Raw genomic sequence first — 16,238 nt, forward strand, 5'->3', positions numbered from 1 at the left:
GAAGTCATGACTGTCCTGTGACCTTCCTTCCAAATCCTGCATCCAGAGCAGAAGACAACCACGCCAAGGAAGTCTGATCCTATCTCCAACTAAAAAACATGCCTGTTTCACGACTGCTGTGTGCTGTTCCCCTCACCTATGTTCTGTGCGTGACCCCATGGGATCCTGCACATTCACTGAAGACCTTGTGAGCAGCACATGAGTTGTGCACCAGCTCACCTTTAAACCAGGTACACATCTGGTTCCCACCCACTCTTGGCTCAGGCCACAGGAGAAAGAAAACAAGCCAGGGGACCCAGCCCAACACAGCTCCTGCCGTCACCCCGAGGACCTCTGAATGCTGCCTGCAGCTCTGTCCTACACCCAATACTACCACACTCTGCAGAAGAAAGTGACTGTTACAAAATGATCAGATCAAATCCATCCACATTCTCCCATCTGCTAATGGTCTGAAACAAAAAGCCAGAACCTCTCCATATCCGACCAGCTATAGGTGGAATATCAGTAGGGAACGTGCTGGGTATAGCATCCATGTGGGGGTTTATCGTACATCCAAGGGGAGATTTTAGCTGCAGGCAGAGAAGTGACACAGCCCTCATTGACACAAGAGGTATTGCATGCTAGCTTGAAAAATAATGGAGGCCACCAAAATCTTATCCTAAAACCTCAGGAAAGGAACTAGGCTGCCCAGGGGGGTGTGGAGTCTCCTTCTCTGGAAATACTCAAGACCCATTTGGACACCGACCTGTGGGACCTGTCCCAGGGACCCTGCTCTGGCAGGGGGGTTGGAGGTCCCTTTCAACCCCTACAATCCTGTGATTCTGTGCTCATGGGGTGAAACATCTGACGGGGCGGTTTGCCACGCCGAAGGAAAGGCGATGAAACCAAACGCGTGCTTTGTTGCCATCTGCTGTTGGCTGGGTTGAGATGCAAGGGCAGCTCCCCCCGAGCTGCACACCCGGGGAGCACGGTGCAGCCACAGAGACCCAGCAGCGTCTTGGTACGTGATGCACGGGAGGGGGAAACCTGGGACCAGGAAGAGGGTTCTGCGCTTGGAAAGGAAAACCGGCGTTGCACGGAGGCAGAGAGCACCTTTGAGCAGGAAGGGAGGCAGCAAGGTCAGGGGAGGTGTGGGTAGGACTCTGTGCCAGGGCCACCATCAGATGCCTGAGACCAGAGGAACGCTGGTGCAACTCCCAGGGCTGCATCAGCTGCCCTTCACCAGCCCGGTGAGCACAGGCAGGACTGCCCCACGCCAAGGGGAACAGACCAGCTTCAGAGCTTGGTGGACACTAGCACTGCTTGTTAGACTTCACTTCTGGGAGCATTAAGAAGCATTACAAAAATGAAGCTCTGTCAGCTGTAACAGATACCCCAGTGTGAGCACAGATAAGGGCAGACAGTCCCATTTATCCTTTCCTGGTAGGAACCAGCCTTTGCTCCAGAGTTTTGGGAGTTGCATCAAGTTTTCTGACATGCAGTAGATCACAGAATCATTAAGGACAGAAAAGACCTCCAAGATATCCACTCCAACCACCCCCCTACCACCTATATTACCCACTAAACCATGTCCCTAAACATCTCATCCAACCTTTCCTTAAACACCCTGAGGGATGGTGACTCCACCACCTCCCTCAGCAGCCCTTTCCAATGCCCAACCACTCTTTCTGAGAAGAAATTTCTCCTAATTGGCAACTTGCAGCCATTCCCTCTTGTCATATCACAACTTACCTGCGAGATAAAGCTGACCCCCAGCTCACTGCAACCACCTTTCAGGGAGCTGTAGAGAACAACAAGGTCTTCCCTGAGCCTCCTCTTCTCCAGACTAAACAGTCCCAGTTCTCTTCGCCCCTGATCCCCATCAGACTTGTGTTCAGAGATGCATCCTGCATCCCAGCCACTGTCACCTCTCAGCTCCCTCGACTGTGAGTTCATTGTGTGTTGGTGCAGGCACACCTGACCTGGCTGTGAGAGAGCCAGCTTGGAACCAGTGTACAGTGTTCATGTACACTTCCCAATCCAGGTCAGCCCTCCAGCTGACCACAGTGCTGACCCTGCCCCTTCAAAAGGGTCCTCTACATTCTGGCTCCCAATTTGCCTGCATGCAACTAACTGTGGGTTTGCTTTACCTACTTTACTCTGTTTCCTGCTAGCTTACAAAAGCAGGGGCTGACTGCAGACCCCCTTACTGGCAGTTTCTATTGAAGTGCTTATTCCTGACCACAAACCACCAGACAGCTCTTCTCAGTCAGACAAAAACACCCCACCAAACACCTCAACGGCCATTCCAGGAATGATAAAATGAAAGGTGGCAGGAAGGGGCAAAAAAAACCCCACCCCAAACCAAACCACAAACCCTACCTTCTCCAAGCATATCACACACGCAAGCAAAGCAACTGTGAGGAAATCTTACTGTAAACAGGGGACTGTATACACCCAACACATGCAAAGAACAGCTAATCCCTGGAAAAATGTTAAAGGCATAGTGGTGCTTCCACCAGCACCTGCACTGGTTCCTTGCTGAAGTAACTCTGCCTCCTGCTCACGAAGCAGCCAATTCCCTCGTGGCTCCCTGCTCTTTGCTTTTGAAGGAGGAGGAGAGGAAAAAGAAATACAGCAATGAATGGACACCAGTCCCTAGAAACAGTAAGTCCCTTGTGAAGCTGAAAGGTCAGGTCAGCCAGGTGCCTATTACACCAGAGCAGTTCTTGAGTGTGGTCCCCCAAGCTCCATGGGTAAGAGGCTCCACAGACTGACAGGAAGCAGCTTCCCCTTTCTGGGAAAGGGGATGGGATGCATGTGGTTGTGCAGGGAATACGCAGGTACTGAACATCACCTGTCAGTAGGCAACAGCCCCCTCTGCCATCCTGCACTAATTCAGCAAGATTTGAGTTTCACCCAACTGCAACACTACCCTTAATGCTGTTGGAAACCCAACAAACAACTACTTGAACCTCATAAAAAAAAATTCCCACTGGTGCCCACATAAAACCAGACTCAGATCCATACCTGCTGTATGAAATCACTGTGTTTTTATAGCTTCTTGGCCCACACAGAATTGGCAATTCAGCAGCACAGCAACAGATAAGATGCAGCCTCACCTTGTCCCATCAATGCACACACAGGATCACACCACCTCAGTCACAGGACCAGGCTCAGACAGCAATACGTGGGCACGCAGAGGCTCAGGCACACCAGCAGAGTGGGATGTCTTTGCTGAAGGTCTCATGGAGTAGGGAAGCCAGGAATTAACCCAATCACTTTATTATTTTTACATCAACAAGGAATATAATAGATATTTTTAAAACTAGATTTATTTAAGTGCATTTAGAAGAGAATTCACAATTTTCTGTACACAAATACGACTGTCTTCAATAGAAACTCCTTACATAAGATTAAAACTTGTGATGTGGTACAAATGAGCAGCAAAAAAAGAAATCATCCCCCCCCCTGCAGTGTTGTGTCCACAGAGATAGTGTCGTGCCTGAGAAACATCCAGTCAAAGCTCTCCTGCAAAGCCATGAATGTGAGAGAAGAGAGTGCAAGCCCAGGTTTTACCAAATGACCACTTAGCAAAGTTACAAACTGCCCTAAGAGCATCCTGGCAGCCACAGCTGGTGGCCCCAGTATCAGGAAGCATTTCAGGCTTTTCCCCTACCCCACACCACTGCCAGGACAGAGCAGTATGTGCCAGCAGAAAGGGCTTTTCCTCCAACAACACAAGGTGACAATAAGAACTGTGCTGCCACAGCCATCCCCAGTGATTCTGAGCAGGATACAGATCTATTTTCCCCTGTACACTCCTCATGTGGACACGTGCTGCAGCGTGGCACAAGGTTACCACACACCTGCCCATTACCAACCACAAGGCAGCAGCAGTCTGAGGACTCATGAGCTCAAGACAAGTAGGTGCAACTCATTGACCTGGCCCATGTTCTGTATGAAGGTGAAAAAGGAGGAGACAGGTGTTTCACCAACCTGAAGAAATATCATCATCTGCTCCATGGGTGAAGAAATTGTCACTGAGCATGGTTGAGGGAAGATTGGAAAGGAAGAACAGTAAATTCCACCTTTAACACACTCATGTCCAGAAGAAAATGCCTGCTCACACCCCCAGCTGCTACAGCAATCCTGACAGAGCTGGGTAATTGAGGTGACACCTGGCAAAGCAGAGGAGGCTACAGCCCCTTCCTTGGTCCTCTCCACATTAGTGGATACCAGCACACTTCATTTGGGGGATTGAGTTTATTACTTAAAACCCCCCAAAACAGGGCTGGAATTTATTTGTTCCAAGAACCTCAATGTGCAAATTGGGAAACTTTCTGTGCACTTTCAATAGACTCAAAGGGATCATTCAGATTAAAGTCAGGCTGCATGCTCCATGAAGTACTTCATCATCAGTTTTGGGTTTAGAACCCTTCTTACATAAGACTTTGGTAATAACCAACCCATAAAATGTATATTGTACTGTTTCTACAGGTCTGACTTGAAAGAGCTGGAATGCACCATAAAACATTCAAATGCACTTCCAAAGCTCTTACTGCTTTTCCAAACACTAAGGAGCCCCATGCATACAGGTTAGAAGATTGAAATTCTTAGACACAAGCTGTCATCACTCCAGTATTGTAAAAGTACCATTAAACATTTCCAGGAAACACTTTATCAGCAAGAGTAAATTTACAAATGTATTCTAGAGCATGAGATAAGGAAACTCACTAAAACATGCAAGAAAAGCTGAGTAGGAAGTACAGAAGGGAAAGAGCCCACTATCATCACAGTTTGTGCAACTCTTCACAGCCAGAAATGCAGTAAGGGCATCAAATCACTATCTAGTTAAAGAACTTGAAATTATTTTGACCCTTCCCCCTGTAAGCTTTCTCTTTTTAGAGAGACATGCTTATATGCACTGTGATGTAAATCCTTTATGCTGCTATTTCACTTGAATCTGAAATTCACATTTCTGTATCAATACACTGCAGCAGTACAGCTGGCCCAGGAAAAACACACATAGCATGGAACCTGAGTAGTTTCTACAGAGAGAATCTTCTCCTTTGAGTCCCCTGTGCTGTAAATATCAGGTAAAGCTGACATGGCAGTGTAAAACAGGGCTGAAATACTGCAGGGGGGCTTGTAAAGTCCTTTTGTTCTAGAGAGATTTTTAACCAGGGTATAACACCAGAATACCAACCAGGCCAGCAAGTATCAATCAAGAATTTCAAACCACAAGCAACATCTCAGAAATACTGTATGCTAAACAAAGCTGGATATGCTTCATTACAGGTATCAGTCTCAAGTTATCTTCACGACTGACAGCAGTTCACAGCAGAGATGAAGAGGTGGCCTGCTTTAAGAATAAGTAGCTCAGCAGAACATATTCTCACACCACATCTGGATCCAAAGAAAATTAGTGATCATTTAAAATATTTGAGTTTCACTCAGTTGATAATTCATTCCATTCATCCCATGAGATTGGGTTGGGGGGTTTTTTTTGTCTTGCTTTAGTTTCCTTTTCTACAATGTCCTCTTGCATGATAAGTTCAAAGACAAAAATGTAATGAAAACTGATCCCTGATTTCAGCATTTAAATTAAATGTACCTGCCATCAGGCCTTTTGTCAAAGGAGCTGGATGCAAGTCTAACAACACGCACTGGGGATCCTGGAAAGGGAGATGGAGCGGTACAGACTTGGCACAAAACACAGCATGAATTTGCTCTATCAGAACAAAAGACATGAAAATGACAACATTGGATGAATTTATAAAACACCAGGATAATGCCTACAGATAAACAGTGGAGCCTTCTACAACTGTGTTCAGGGAAAACGAATTCTAGTCACAGGAACAAGCAAATGCTGTTAAAGCAAGGAAATGTCATAAAGAAGAAGTCTCCATGAGTCTGTCAGTGGCTTAGGTTTCTGACTATTCCTGTGTCACATGCAAGGCCTCAATCCTTCAGGCTATGTTTACATAGCCATTTACCAGAAGATTATTAGGAAAAGATTTTCAAGTTTATTTTTAGAGTTAGTTTACCTTTATTCCCAGAAGCCACATCAGTCCACACACACAAGCACGCCAACACACCGTTATTTACTCGCACATCTCTCTGTAGTGACTCAACCCCAGGCTGAATTGGTCTGAGAGATTTGCAGAGTCTCCATGGATTAATCACAGCTACCATCCTTCCAACCATCCCGCCAGCGCTCATCCACACGAGAGCAATCAAACTCAGATTTGCCCAGTTTCCTGTTCACTTCATTATGAAGAAGACACAACCACTGGGAGAAGTTATTCCTGTTGCTGGTATCGGGCTGGTTTGTACGTAATCTGCAAACAGGGAAGAGGAAACAAATGTTATTCTTTTTACAGGCACCAACCTCAACACCTGAAGCAGGCACAGAGCCCAGAGATAGCCAGTCACCTCTTCTGCTATGGCAAGATGAGTCCAAAAGAGAACACAGAAGAGAGGGCATAGATATCAATAATTATTAGAGTCCAAACCTCCGCTATAAAATACTGATGTCTGCAACTGGCTTGGTTTCATTGTGCCTAGTCTCATCAACTGGAAAAGCCTCAGGGGTCAAACAGGTTATCTATGAAAATAAGCAAGTAGTACTTGAGTTCACCAAAACACTGAATTTAAACCAAAGTAGAATAATAAACAAAAATATTGAGCAGTTGTTCTGCCAGGCGATGCCTGCTAAATCAATTAATTAGGTTTCAGGGGTTTTTTTATGTATTCATCAACCTGAAAAGAGGAGTTGAAACTTCCAAGAAACAAGCTGACAGGAACAGGAATAGCAGACTTTACCAAACATCACTGCCCATTTTGGTCTCTGCATCTACTGCTGAGGTTGCCAATCAAAGGGGTTTTCTGGGGTAGGAGAACACTTGCCTCCTAACCTAATTCCACAACTGAGCACAAGCCCAGTTTGAAACAGAAAATCCTGAAACCGCCTCAGGGAGGCCTGGGAGGCAGCACACAACCTAACAGTGCACAAAAAAAGTATTTGTTTTCTTAGTAAGTGTATCTCTGATTTATGCAATAATGGAAGAAACCCGTCCACACAGCTAAAAACCCCAGCTGCAGGAAGAGCTGCTGCTATGCAAATAGCTGCTGCCGTCCTGCACTCCAAATGAGCCCCTTCACCAAAAACACCCCAGCAAAGCAACTCACCTTTCCCTCAGATCCTCAGCGCAGTGTTCACAGGGGTAGAACTTGGAGAAGAGGTTGATGAACTCCCTCATCTCCTTCTGCTGGGCACCCGTGGGCTGGTCGGGATAGTAGGCTGCCATGGTGTGCAGGAATGCCCAGGTGCTGCGGCCCAGCTGCTCGCTGTCCAGGGGACAGTCCGGCGGTGGCTCTTTCTCCTCAATAACCGTTGGGTCCTGGAGCAAGAAGAGAGGGTTGTGAGGGGACAACGGTGTTTGGTGGGGAAACAGCTCCATTGCGCTCACGTGGGAGGGAGAGATGGAGAGGACAAGGGCACAGGCACTCCTCGGCTGACAGCGGGGAGAAGATGGAGGCCCCCTTCACAGTCAGCCCGAGGGGAAACCCTGGGGCCTTCACACCCCGAGGAGGGGGGCACGCTGCCCCATCGCTCTTGGGCGGGGGGAAGGGGGCAGGATGGAAACCCCCTTTGCAGCTCCACAGGGACTGAGGGTACGACAGCCCCCACCCCCAGCCTGCCGAGGGGGGGAACAGAGGAGGCTCCTGCCACCGCCACCCCCCCCACGCCCCGCGGGAGAGCCGCCGCCTCACCCCGCCTCCCGGGGCTGCCCGTTTCCTCTGCTCCCGGAGCCAGCTCTTGAAATCCGTGCAGGCTCGGCACGGCTTTTTGGACGGCTCCTCCGCCCCGGAGCCAGCGGCGCCGTGCGGGACGGCGAAAGGGAAAGGGAAGGTGCCGCTTTCGGTGCCCGGGAAGGGCGAGGCGCCACGGCCCGGCCGGCCCTCGCTGGGCGCCGCCATCTTGGCGCCGCGGTGCACCACGGGCCGGGATGGGCGCCGCGGGAGGCGCCATTTGAATGGCCCCGGGCTCGCCTCGCTGGGGGCGGGGGGTGGCTGGAGCCTCGGCCGTGCCCCGCGGCCGGGCTCTGGGGCGAGGGACGGGGCTTTTCCCGGCTCGGGGCGAGGAGATACGGCCCTCGTATCTGGTGTTTTATGCCAGTACAGCAGCGGGTCCGGGCTTGAGGCGGGCAGAGCGGGGTCTCCTGGAGAGAGCCCGTCAGAGGGCTGCGAAGATGATGAAGGGCCTGGAGCATCTCCCCTGCAAGGGGAGGCTGAATGAACTGTTCAGCCTTGAGAAAAGAAGGCTAAGAGGGGGTCTTATTAGTGTTTATAAATATCTGAAGTGTGGGACACAGGGGAAATGGGCAGCCTCTTCTCAGTGTCTGTGGGGACAGGACAAGGGGCGATGGGCTCAAGTTGGAGCACGGGAAGTTCTGCACCAACATGTGGGAGAACTTCTTGCCAGTGAGGGTTACAGAGCCCTGGGACAGGCTGCCCAGGGGGTGTGGAGTCTCCTTCTCTGGAGATATTCCAGCCCCATCTGGACACCGACTTGTGCGACCTGTCCTAGGGATCCTGCTCTGGCAGGGGGGTTGGACTTGACCTCTCAAACTCTCTTCCAACCCCTACAATTCTGTGATTCCTTCACATGAGCCGCCTGCCAGTGTGTGTTCACCTCCCGGCAGTGTCTGTCTCGTGTGTATGTAGCGTGGGGCAGAGCTGGTGGCACAGGGCAGCACGGAGATGCTGTCAGCAGTGTGATTTAAAGAGCAAACAAACATCACTCAGTTCCAGCGCAGGTACCTGCAGCAGGACATGCCCATATCAAATTCTAACACCTGTCACGCACTTGTAAAGCTATATTGAGATACTGAGGAAGGATTTACACGCTTCTTTCCGAGAGTTTGCATGTGATACACAAGGGCAGGTATGTTGAAGAAGTGAGCCCTTGTCTGTGGCTGGGTGCAGCTGGGCTGCCGGGGTGGGAAGGACAGCCCAAAGCTGCCCCAGCTCCTCAGGCTCAAGTGGACACTCAACAGCTCTTCATAGAATCATAGAATGGTTTGGGTTGGAAGGGACCTTAAAGATGGGGGGGTCGGACTCGATGATCCTTTGAGGTCCCTTCCAACCCCTACAATTCTGTGGTCTTCTAGTTCTAACCCCCTGCCATGGGCAGGGATACCTTCACTAGACCAGGTTGCCAAAAGCCTCATCCAACCTTAAACACTTCCAGAGATGGGACTTCCATAACTTCTCTGGGCAACTGGAGAGCTACAGGCTTTGCGAGCACATGAGGACAGCAACCCAGCTCCAATCAAACCCAGATGATGGTCCAGCACAGCATCAGCTTCAGAGCGGGGTCTCTCACCCCTGGGGAAGGTTAATTATCTGCTGCTTGGCACTTTGCTAAAAGTGTGGATAAAGTTTTTGGCTGATTTGACTGCCTGAAGTGCACCCTGCAGCCAGCTGCCAAGACAAGCCTCGGAAAGTTCTTGATGGGCAGCACCCACTCACTCTTTTCCTTCTTTTTGGCTTGCTGCTTTTGGGCCATTAGAGGTTTCAGGGCCACAGGATAAGCCTCACACAGTGATAAATCCACTTGAGAATGTGAATTCTGTATCCACTTCCCCTTTTCAGCTCTTATGTCCTGCAAGTCAAGTGAAAAATACGATTTGTCTAATGCAAAGAAATGTGTGACTGGGATGGAGGTGGACAAAAATGCCATCTTAAGAATCACAGAATCATAGGGGGACCTCAAGAGATCACTGAGTCCAACCCCCAGAGAAATCCTGTATTGTCTGGCTGGGACAGGTTTTTGCCTCCCTCCGTCTCTTCTCCTTTGGGCAGCACCATCCCTTTTCATGTCCCTTCAGGCAGTTGTGGCCTGGGAGCTCTCTCCTTAGCAGCTGTTGCCCCTACAGAGAACTGCTTCTCCACATCCTATTCCTTCCAGGCTGTTCCACAGCATCTGGAGTCTTTTCCCTGCCGTTAAGTGCCACCCATTCTGCAAAGACACAATTCGTATGAAAAGTTGCTGGAAAAACACATCTCATTTTCAGCTGTTATCCCCCTATTCAGCACAGCATGGTGTAAAATGTTCAGCAAGTAATGCATTGTTTTAGAGAAATGCCTCCAAGCCTCATCGACAAGCTTTCACAGCTTGATGTGCTTCACCTGGAAACGGCTGATCTGCTTCCTCATCCGTGTAGCACGGAGCTCATGGTCTGTATCTCCCTCTTTGGGTCTCCTATTTACCAGTGCTTGCTCTTTTCTTATAAATATTTACAATTTCATGAGAACATTTCTTTGCTGATACACAGGAGTGAGGGAAAAGTGACATGAGTAACTGATAGGAGCTACTGAAAGGGCTTTGTCTAAAATTATGGACAACTATATATCTGAATTTTCACACACAAGGGGAAGATCAAGGAGGGGAAAGGCAATCTTTATGCTTATTTTCCTTGCCCACCAATAAATACATAAATGATGTCAATGACCTCATTCTCTCTTTTTTTTTTTTCAGTCCAGGAAAGAAGGTGTATTGGTATCTAGAAGAGAACCCCAGGGAATTTCCTACAGTGCTTTATTGCTTAGCCTTCAAGCAATTAAATAGTTGCAGAGAAGTTTCTAAGTCAAAGCAGCCTCCTTGGCTTTAACAGTCTGTTTGCCTCCTCGCTAGTGATTTCTTTTATTGAGTTAGTTAAAATATAACCATGTTCTATTTTTATTTAAAAGGGAAAAAAAGTTTGTCACCTGGAAGGAGGTGTTGCTCATGGAGGGCTCTGTGCTCAGTGTTGCTCCCCCTGCCCCATTTCTGGTCGGCTGTAAGAGCAGAGCTGGCTCTTTCTCTTCTTTGTCCTCACCACCAGCATCATCTTGCTTCAAAGCAGGTGAGAGAAAGAACAGGGAGATGCTCAGATTGAAACCAGGGCGGGGAAATCCACTTTCCTGTCCCGAATTTAACCCAAGCACAGAGCCTAATTACTTCCATTCAAAGGACAGAATGTGGTGCAGAGCAGAGGAAGGACACAGCCACCCTCCTTCCTGCTCCCTGTTATGTTCTGTCTGGATCCTGGTGGGTGCCCCACGGAGGGTCCCGACTAGTACCAGTGTTCAGCCGGGGTTGTGTGACAACCAGAGCATCCCTGTGTGTCCTTGTACCACCACTATGTGCTCCCAGCCTGCCCGAGGGTGCTCAGACCAGGAAGAGGAGCTGCAGCATGTCCGAGTGACGCGTGAGCTCGGCAGGGACGGAGCTCTGGGGCTGAAGGAACCTGCCACAAGCTCCAGCAGGCCAGCATTGTGCCTGCTCCTGGCAGTGTGGTAGCACCGTTACCAAAGCAGAGCCTAACAAAGACCCTTCCTAAGAGCAGCCGCTTCCTGGCCGAGGCTCCCTTGGTGCATGGTCCAGGTGCCTGTTGACAGCGGCACCTTCCAGTGCTCCCGGGCACGGGTGCTGCCAACAGAGCACCTACTTTTCAGCGATGCCTGTGAGACCAGGCACGTGGAGTTCCACCAGATAGGTGCCTCGTCCTGTGAGCTGCTGAATGGCTGCGTGGGGCAGGGTGCTGTGCAGGTAACGGCAGTGACGGTCGTGACCAGGAAGCGCCAGTGAACCCCGCGCCTGGGAAAACGAAAAGGGCGTGTTTGCCTTTCTCAGAGGAAGACTGCTGTTTGATGTTCTGCTCTTATCTTTGGCCCTTGCTAAACAAGAGCTCAGGAACTGGCAGCTGACTGCAGGTGCGTGGGGAATGAAGAAGAAATGGGCTGGAAACAGGAGAAAACCTGTACTTGAAGTTAGGTACGCAGCCCTCCGCTCACTCTCTAGCACAAGGGTGGCTGCTGGGGCTGGACAGTCCCCCACTACCCCAGCACTCTGTGCCCAGGTTGAGTCAGGATGGGAAGAAGCATGGCACAGGCATACCCACAGCTAGCTTCAGGTGAGGACAGAGCTCTGAGCTGAAATGCAGCTCCTGAGCAAAGGAGAGGTGACCTCAAGGAGGTTTCATGCAGCTCTTTTACCCAGCAGTCTGATCCCAGGCTACAGCAGGATGCTCATTGATCTATGAGTATGATCAAGTTTGCAGGAAGTCTGCAAATTCTCTAAGATAACAGAGGGAAAATGACACTCTTACTGGCATCAGCCCAGCCCATGTTCCAGGTTGCAGTGGGACTGTATAGAAATATAACAGTCTGCAGAGTCCCAGAGCCTGGACTGCCTGCTGGCATGCAGTTTGCTCCATTACTGCAAGAAAAAGTTAGATTTTGACCAGAGAACAAGCTGTAATAATCTCAAAGCTCTTCTGCTTCATAGGCCACTTTTCATTACTTTAAATAAAGCTCTTGGGAAAAATTCACCCTACACCCCTGAGGATCCTCACCATGGTTTGGGGGATGGTTTTGTGGAGAGGTGCAGTTGGACGTAACTGTTGCCCTCTCCGGGGGAATACACCGAGAGGAACCTGACTTGTGTTTACTTGCAAGGATGAGAGCCTGAAGTCCAATCAGCTACAAAGCCAGCGTTAGGAATTAGTCATGCGATTGTTTGTGAAATTGCAGTCAACTAGGAAATAGCAGCAGAAAAATAACATGTATTTCCAGGTAAGTGAATCATGTTGAGCATCACCTGCAAAGTTTCTGAAGGCATGAATTCATCTCCCTGTTGACAGGAAGGATCCTGCTGCTGTACTGACAAACCACTGCCAGTGAACTGGGGAGCCATGGATCTTGGGTCACATCTGCCCAGAACTATTGATACCTGTCCAAACCAGGCTGAGGGGCAGGACTGTGCACAGAGTGTAGCAAGGCTCTGCCCTGCTCAAACCTGGGGGTCTGCGCCCCGACACTGCAGTAGGTTATTTCAAAGTTGGTGGTGTTTTCCCATGTGGATCCTCTTGCTGATTAAAATGAGAGTTTGGAGGTGGTGGCACAGGTGTTTGCAATGGCTGGGATAGGAAAAAAACCCACAAATTGTTAGATATCATAATTCATTCTGAGCACAAACACAGCAAAATCAGGGCTTTGCTTTTGTGCTCTTGAAAAATAAAGCACAAAATCTTCAGCATGTGGCTCCTGGTGCTCTTGGCTTGGCGAAAGGAGCTGTCCTGACTGCTACTGGCAAAGGCCTGGAGGGCTCAGGGTGTCTCCAGCCTGGGCTGGGGCTGCTGCTGCTGCAGGACCGATTGCACAATGGGGTCACCCCGTGTTTCAGTGAGAAGATGCTATTTGAAGTTCATCTGAAATGTTGTAGCACACCATTTCTCACCTGGATGTTGAGGGTCATCCCTGACCAAAGACTCCTATTTCCATCTCCTAAAAATTCATGAGCCCGTTGTTATGAGAGCCACACTTTTAAAATCGCTTCCCTGTACACGCAGGTGTGCCTGGTGGTTTCTGTCTTTCCCCCACCCTTACATAGCGTGCTCTGATTTTCCAGTGATTTAGGTTTTTTCTAGAAGTAGGTTAAAACAAGCAGAGAGCAGAGAGACCCAGTCAGTGGGGAGAAAGAGATTTGTCTCAGGTAACAGTTGAGAAGATGTTGAATAGTCAAGAATTAAACATCAGTGAAACAAGTTCTGCCTCCACGTTACTCTCCTCCCTGCTAGGCTTTGGAATGAAGATTAGATCTTATTTTCCTGGTTTTCTGAAGGGGGAATGGGGCATTGTCTTTGCTCTGAAATAAAGGTGAACTTTTCACTTGAGCTACCGACGCTGGTGGAAACTCCATCAGAGATAAGGCACTTTGCATATTCCGCTTATCGATAGCGGTGGGGAATGAGGAAGGGGTAAGAATGGGATGAGCATTTCTCTGACTAACCTGGGAGGAATACGAGTCTTGCCTTTGATGAGACGTTACTGTATTTAGCACCAAGTAAAAGCAGCACCCAAAAACTCTGCCCAGGTAAAACCAGTGCTCCTACACGTTGGTGGGTGCTCGCTCTGCTTGCCTTTGGCCGTACAGATTGCATTGCTGGGATTTTCCCCTGATGGATTTTGGAGTGTGCAGGGCTGGCACAGCCTCTTCAAGGTTTGAAACCCCTTGGAAACTCAACCCTGCCTTCTGTCTCCCTTCATACCCTGTAGCTGGGTCCCAGCATGTACACACACCGTGTTGGCCTCATACCACACCATGCACTCATCAAACACCCTTTTTCTTTGCTTCTTTTCTTTTTTTTTTTTCTGTAGGAAATGAAGCAGGAAACTTTCCCTTGCAGTGTCTTAAGTTCTATTTTCATCCTTACTGGAATTTTTCTTCTTGAATCATCCTTTTGTCCTTTGCATAACCTTAGAAAAACACACCGCTTCTACAAGGGAGCTATGAAATCCTTGCAACGGGTGTTTGGCAAACAGGGCCCCATCCGTCATGCCCCAGGCAAGGAGCAAACCTCCCGCCAAAGGCTGCTTTCTCCTTGGGCTGGGCTGCTGGATCCCAAGGGCATTTCAAGGAAAACCTGCCCTCTTGCTCTCACCTCAGCCAGTGGATTACGAGGTTTGAGGGAGTTTGATGTGCTGCCCTGATTTTATACCCACCATCTGGCTGCAGCCACGCTGGGGCAGGGATGGGACCTCGGTGTGCTGAGCCCTGGTCTCCTGCATGGGGGTGATAACCAAGGATGCCCCAGGCACCACTCCATTGCAGAAGACCCAGGTCAAAAGGAGTGGGACACATGCTGGGATGGGAGGGTGGCAGAGGGAAGCAGTGCGGAGACAATTGCTGGAGGAAGCTGGCTCCTTTCCCTGTGCTGGCTGGCAAAGTTACGTGCAGTTTGCCTGTGGAAAAGGCAGGTTGAAGGCTTGCAGGAAGCAGAAAAGGAGTCCTGTCTTTTCCCAGCACCACCGCAGGAAGCCTTGCTGCCAGGGACCATATCTGAGAGAGCTCGGGGAGCAGCCCTGTGAAATCACTTCTCCTTCCTGCCAACGAGCTGAGCCCGAGGGGAGCAGAGAAGTGCTCAGCCTTAGTGGATGTCTGGCCTCTGCAGCAGGAGAAACCAGCTGCAGGCAGCAGCAGGCCATTGAGATGTGAATGAAAACTGGGCTGGTAGCTGTTGCCCAACCCACTCTCTGCCAGGCCCTCATGGGGAGGAAGGTGCAGCACGTAGCCCTGTGCAGGTACCACCCCCACCCAGCGCCCCTTGCTGTATGTACAGCACCAGACACCAAGCTCTTCATGCTCGAGCCCTGTTTATTGTGCAGTAAATCCACTGGGGAGGAGTTAGGGAGCCCCTGCACTCCTGGGCCTCCTGCAATGCAGCAATTTGGGGGGTAGAGACGTGCCGTGGGGCTGTGTGGCCTCCAAGTCTCTCTGATTGATCTGGCCGCTGGAAAAAGCTTTAGTGCCTGCAGCAGCCACTGAGATTAGGAGGAAATGAAATACCTTCTTCTGGATTAGATATTGCAAAATCTCCCCTTCCAGCCCATGTGAAAGTTCAACTGCTTCCTTTGTTTATGAGGTGAAGGGTATTTTTGTCAACTCCGGTCTTTGATTTATTTTTTTTTATCATTTTATAAGAAGAGTCTGTTTCTCTATTTATTGGCAGCCTAAAACCTCTTTGTACTCTTAAAAATCAGCTTTTAGCAGCTGGGCTTTTCATTAAAGGTGCTGATGGGTCACGCGTTATCAGTGGTGACCTTCAGTGAGCACAGTGAAGGGCAGGTTTTGATCCTGAAGGTGATGGTGGGAAAGATGAAGCTCTCCTCCCGGCATCGTTCCAGGTGAGGGCCCCTGTGGCTCCTTTCCATATCTCTTCCTTGCAGCCATAGTATCTCAAAGGTGGTTTGAGGACTTTTTCTCCCTTAGTCTTTCTGTGGTCAGTGAGTCTAATCAGCAGCAGCAGTTCCTCCTGCGCTGGGCACAGAAAGAGAAATGCAGGGTGTAGTCCCACACATCTCCAGCCATGAGATCTCCAGGTCACTGACCAGCCCAGACCTGACTTCTGTACATGGTAAATGATGTTCATACTGCAGCTCCATCACTTTTTTGGGCATGTGTATTTGTGACAAGGCTGTGGCTGCGGTGGAGCTGGTGAAGAGCTGCCTTTGGCTATCCCCAAGTGCTCCAGCTGTATTTCTGGTTCTTGTTGGATGCAGTGAGAGGTTGGTCCAGGCACTTGTCCCATTTAGGCTGCTCTACCCTGGTTAAACACACCAGATTTGGTATGATCCATACCAAAATGAAAAGGAAACCAGACCTTCAGTGGTTTATTTGTCACAGCATCTTACACACGACGGAGGGA

The 16,238-nt window shown here is 49.6% G+C and overlaps 1 protein-coding gene across 1 annotated transcript; it reads right to left on the reverse strand.

The window, feature by feature from the left end:
• Window positions 1-5,772: 5,772 nt before the first annotated feature.
• GFER (growth factor, augmenter of liver regeneration) lies at window positions 5,773-7,965 on the reverse strand (the record flags this gene model as incomplete). Its single annotated transcript, XM_084271008.1, has 3 exons — window positions 5,773-6,323; window positions 7,174-7,385; window positions 7,759-7,965. 3 exons carry the CDS (start codon window positions 7,963-7,965, stop codon window positions 6,161-6,163), a joined length of 582 nt encoding a protein of 193 aa, XP_084127134.1. The 3' UTR covers window positions 5,773-6,160.
• Window positions 7,966-16,238: the final 8,273 nt, after the last annotated feature.

This window comes from Gallinula chloropus (genome assembly GCF_964237585.1).
Source record: "Gallinula chloropus genome assembly, chromosome: 15".
Lineage (NCBI taxonomy): Eukaryota > Metazoa > Chordata > Aves > Gruiformes > Rallidae > Gallinula > Gallinula chloropus.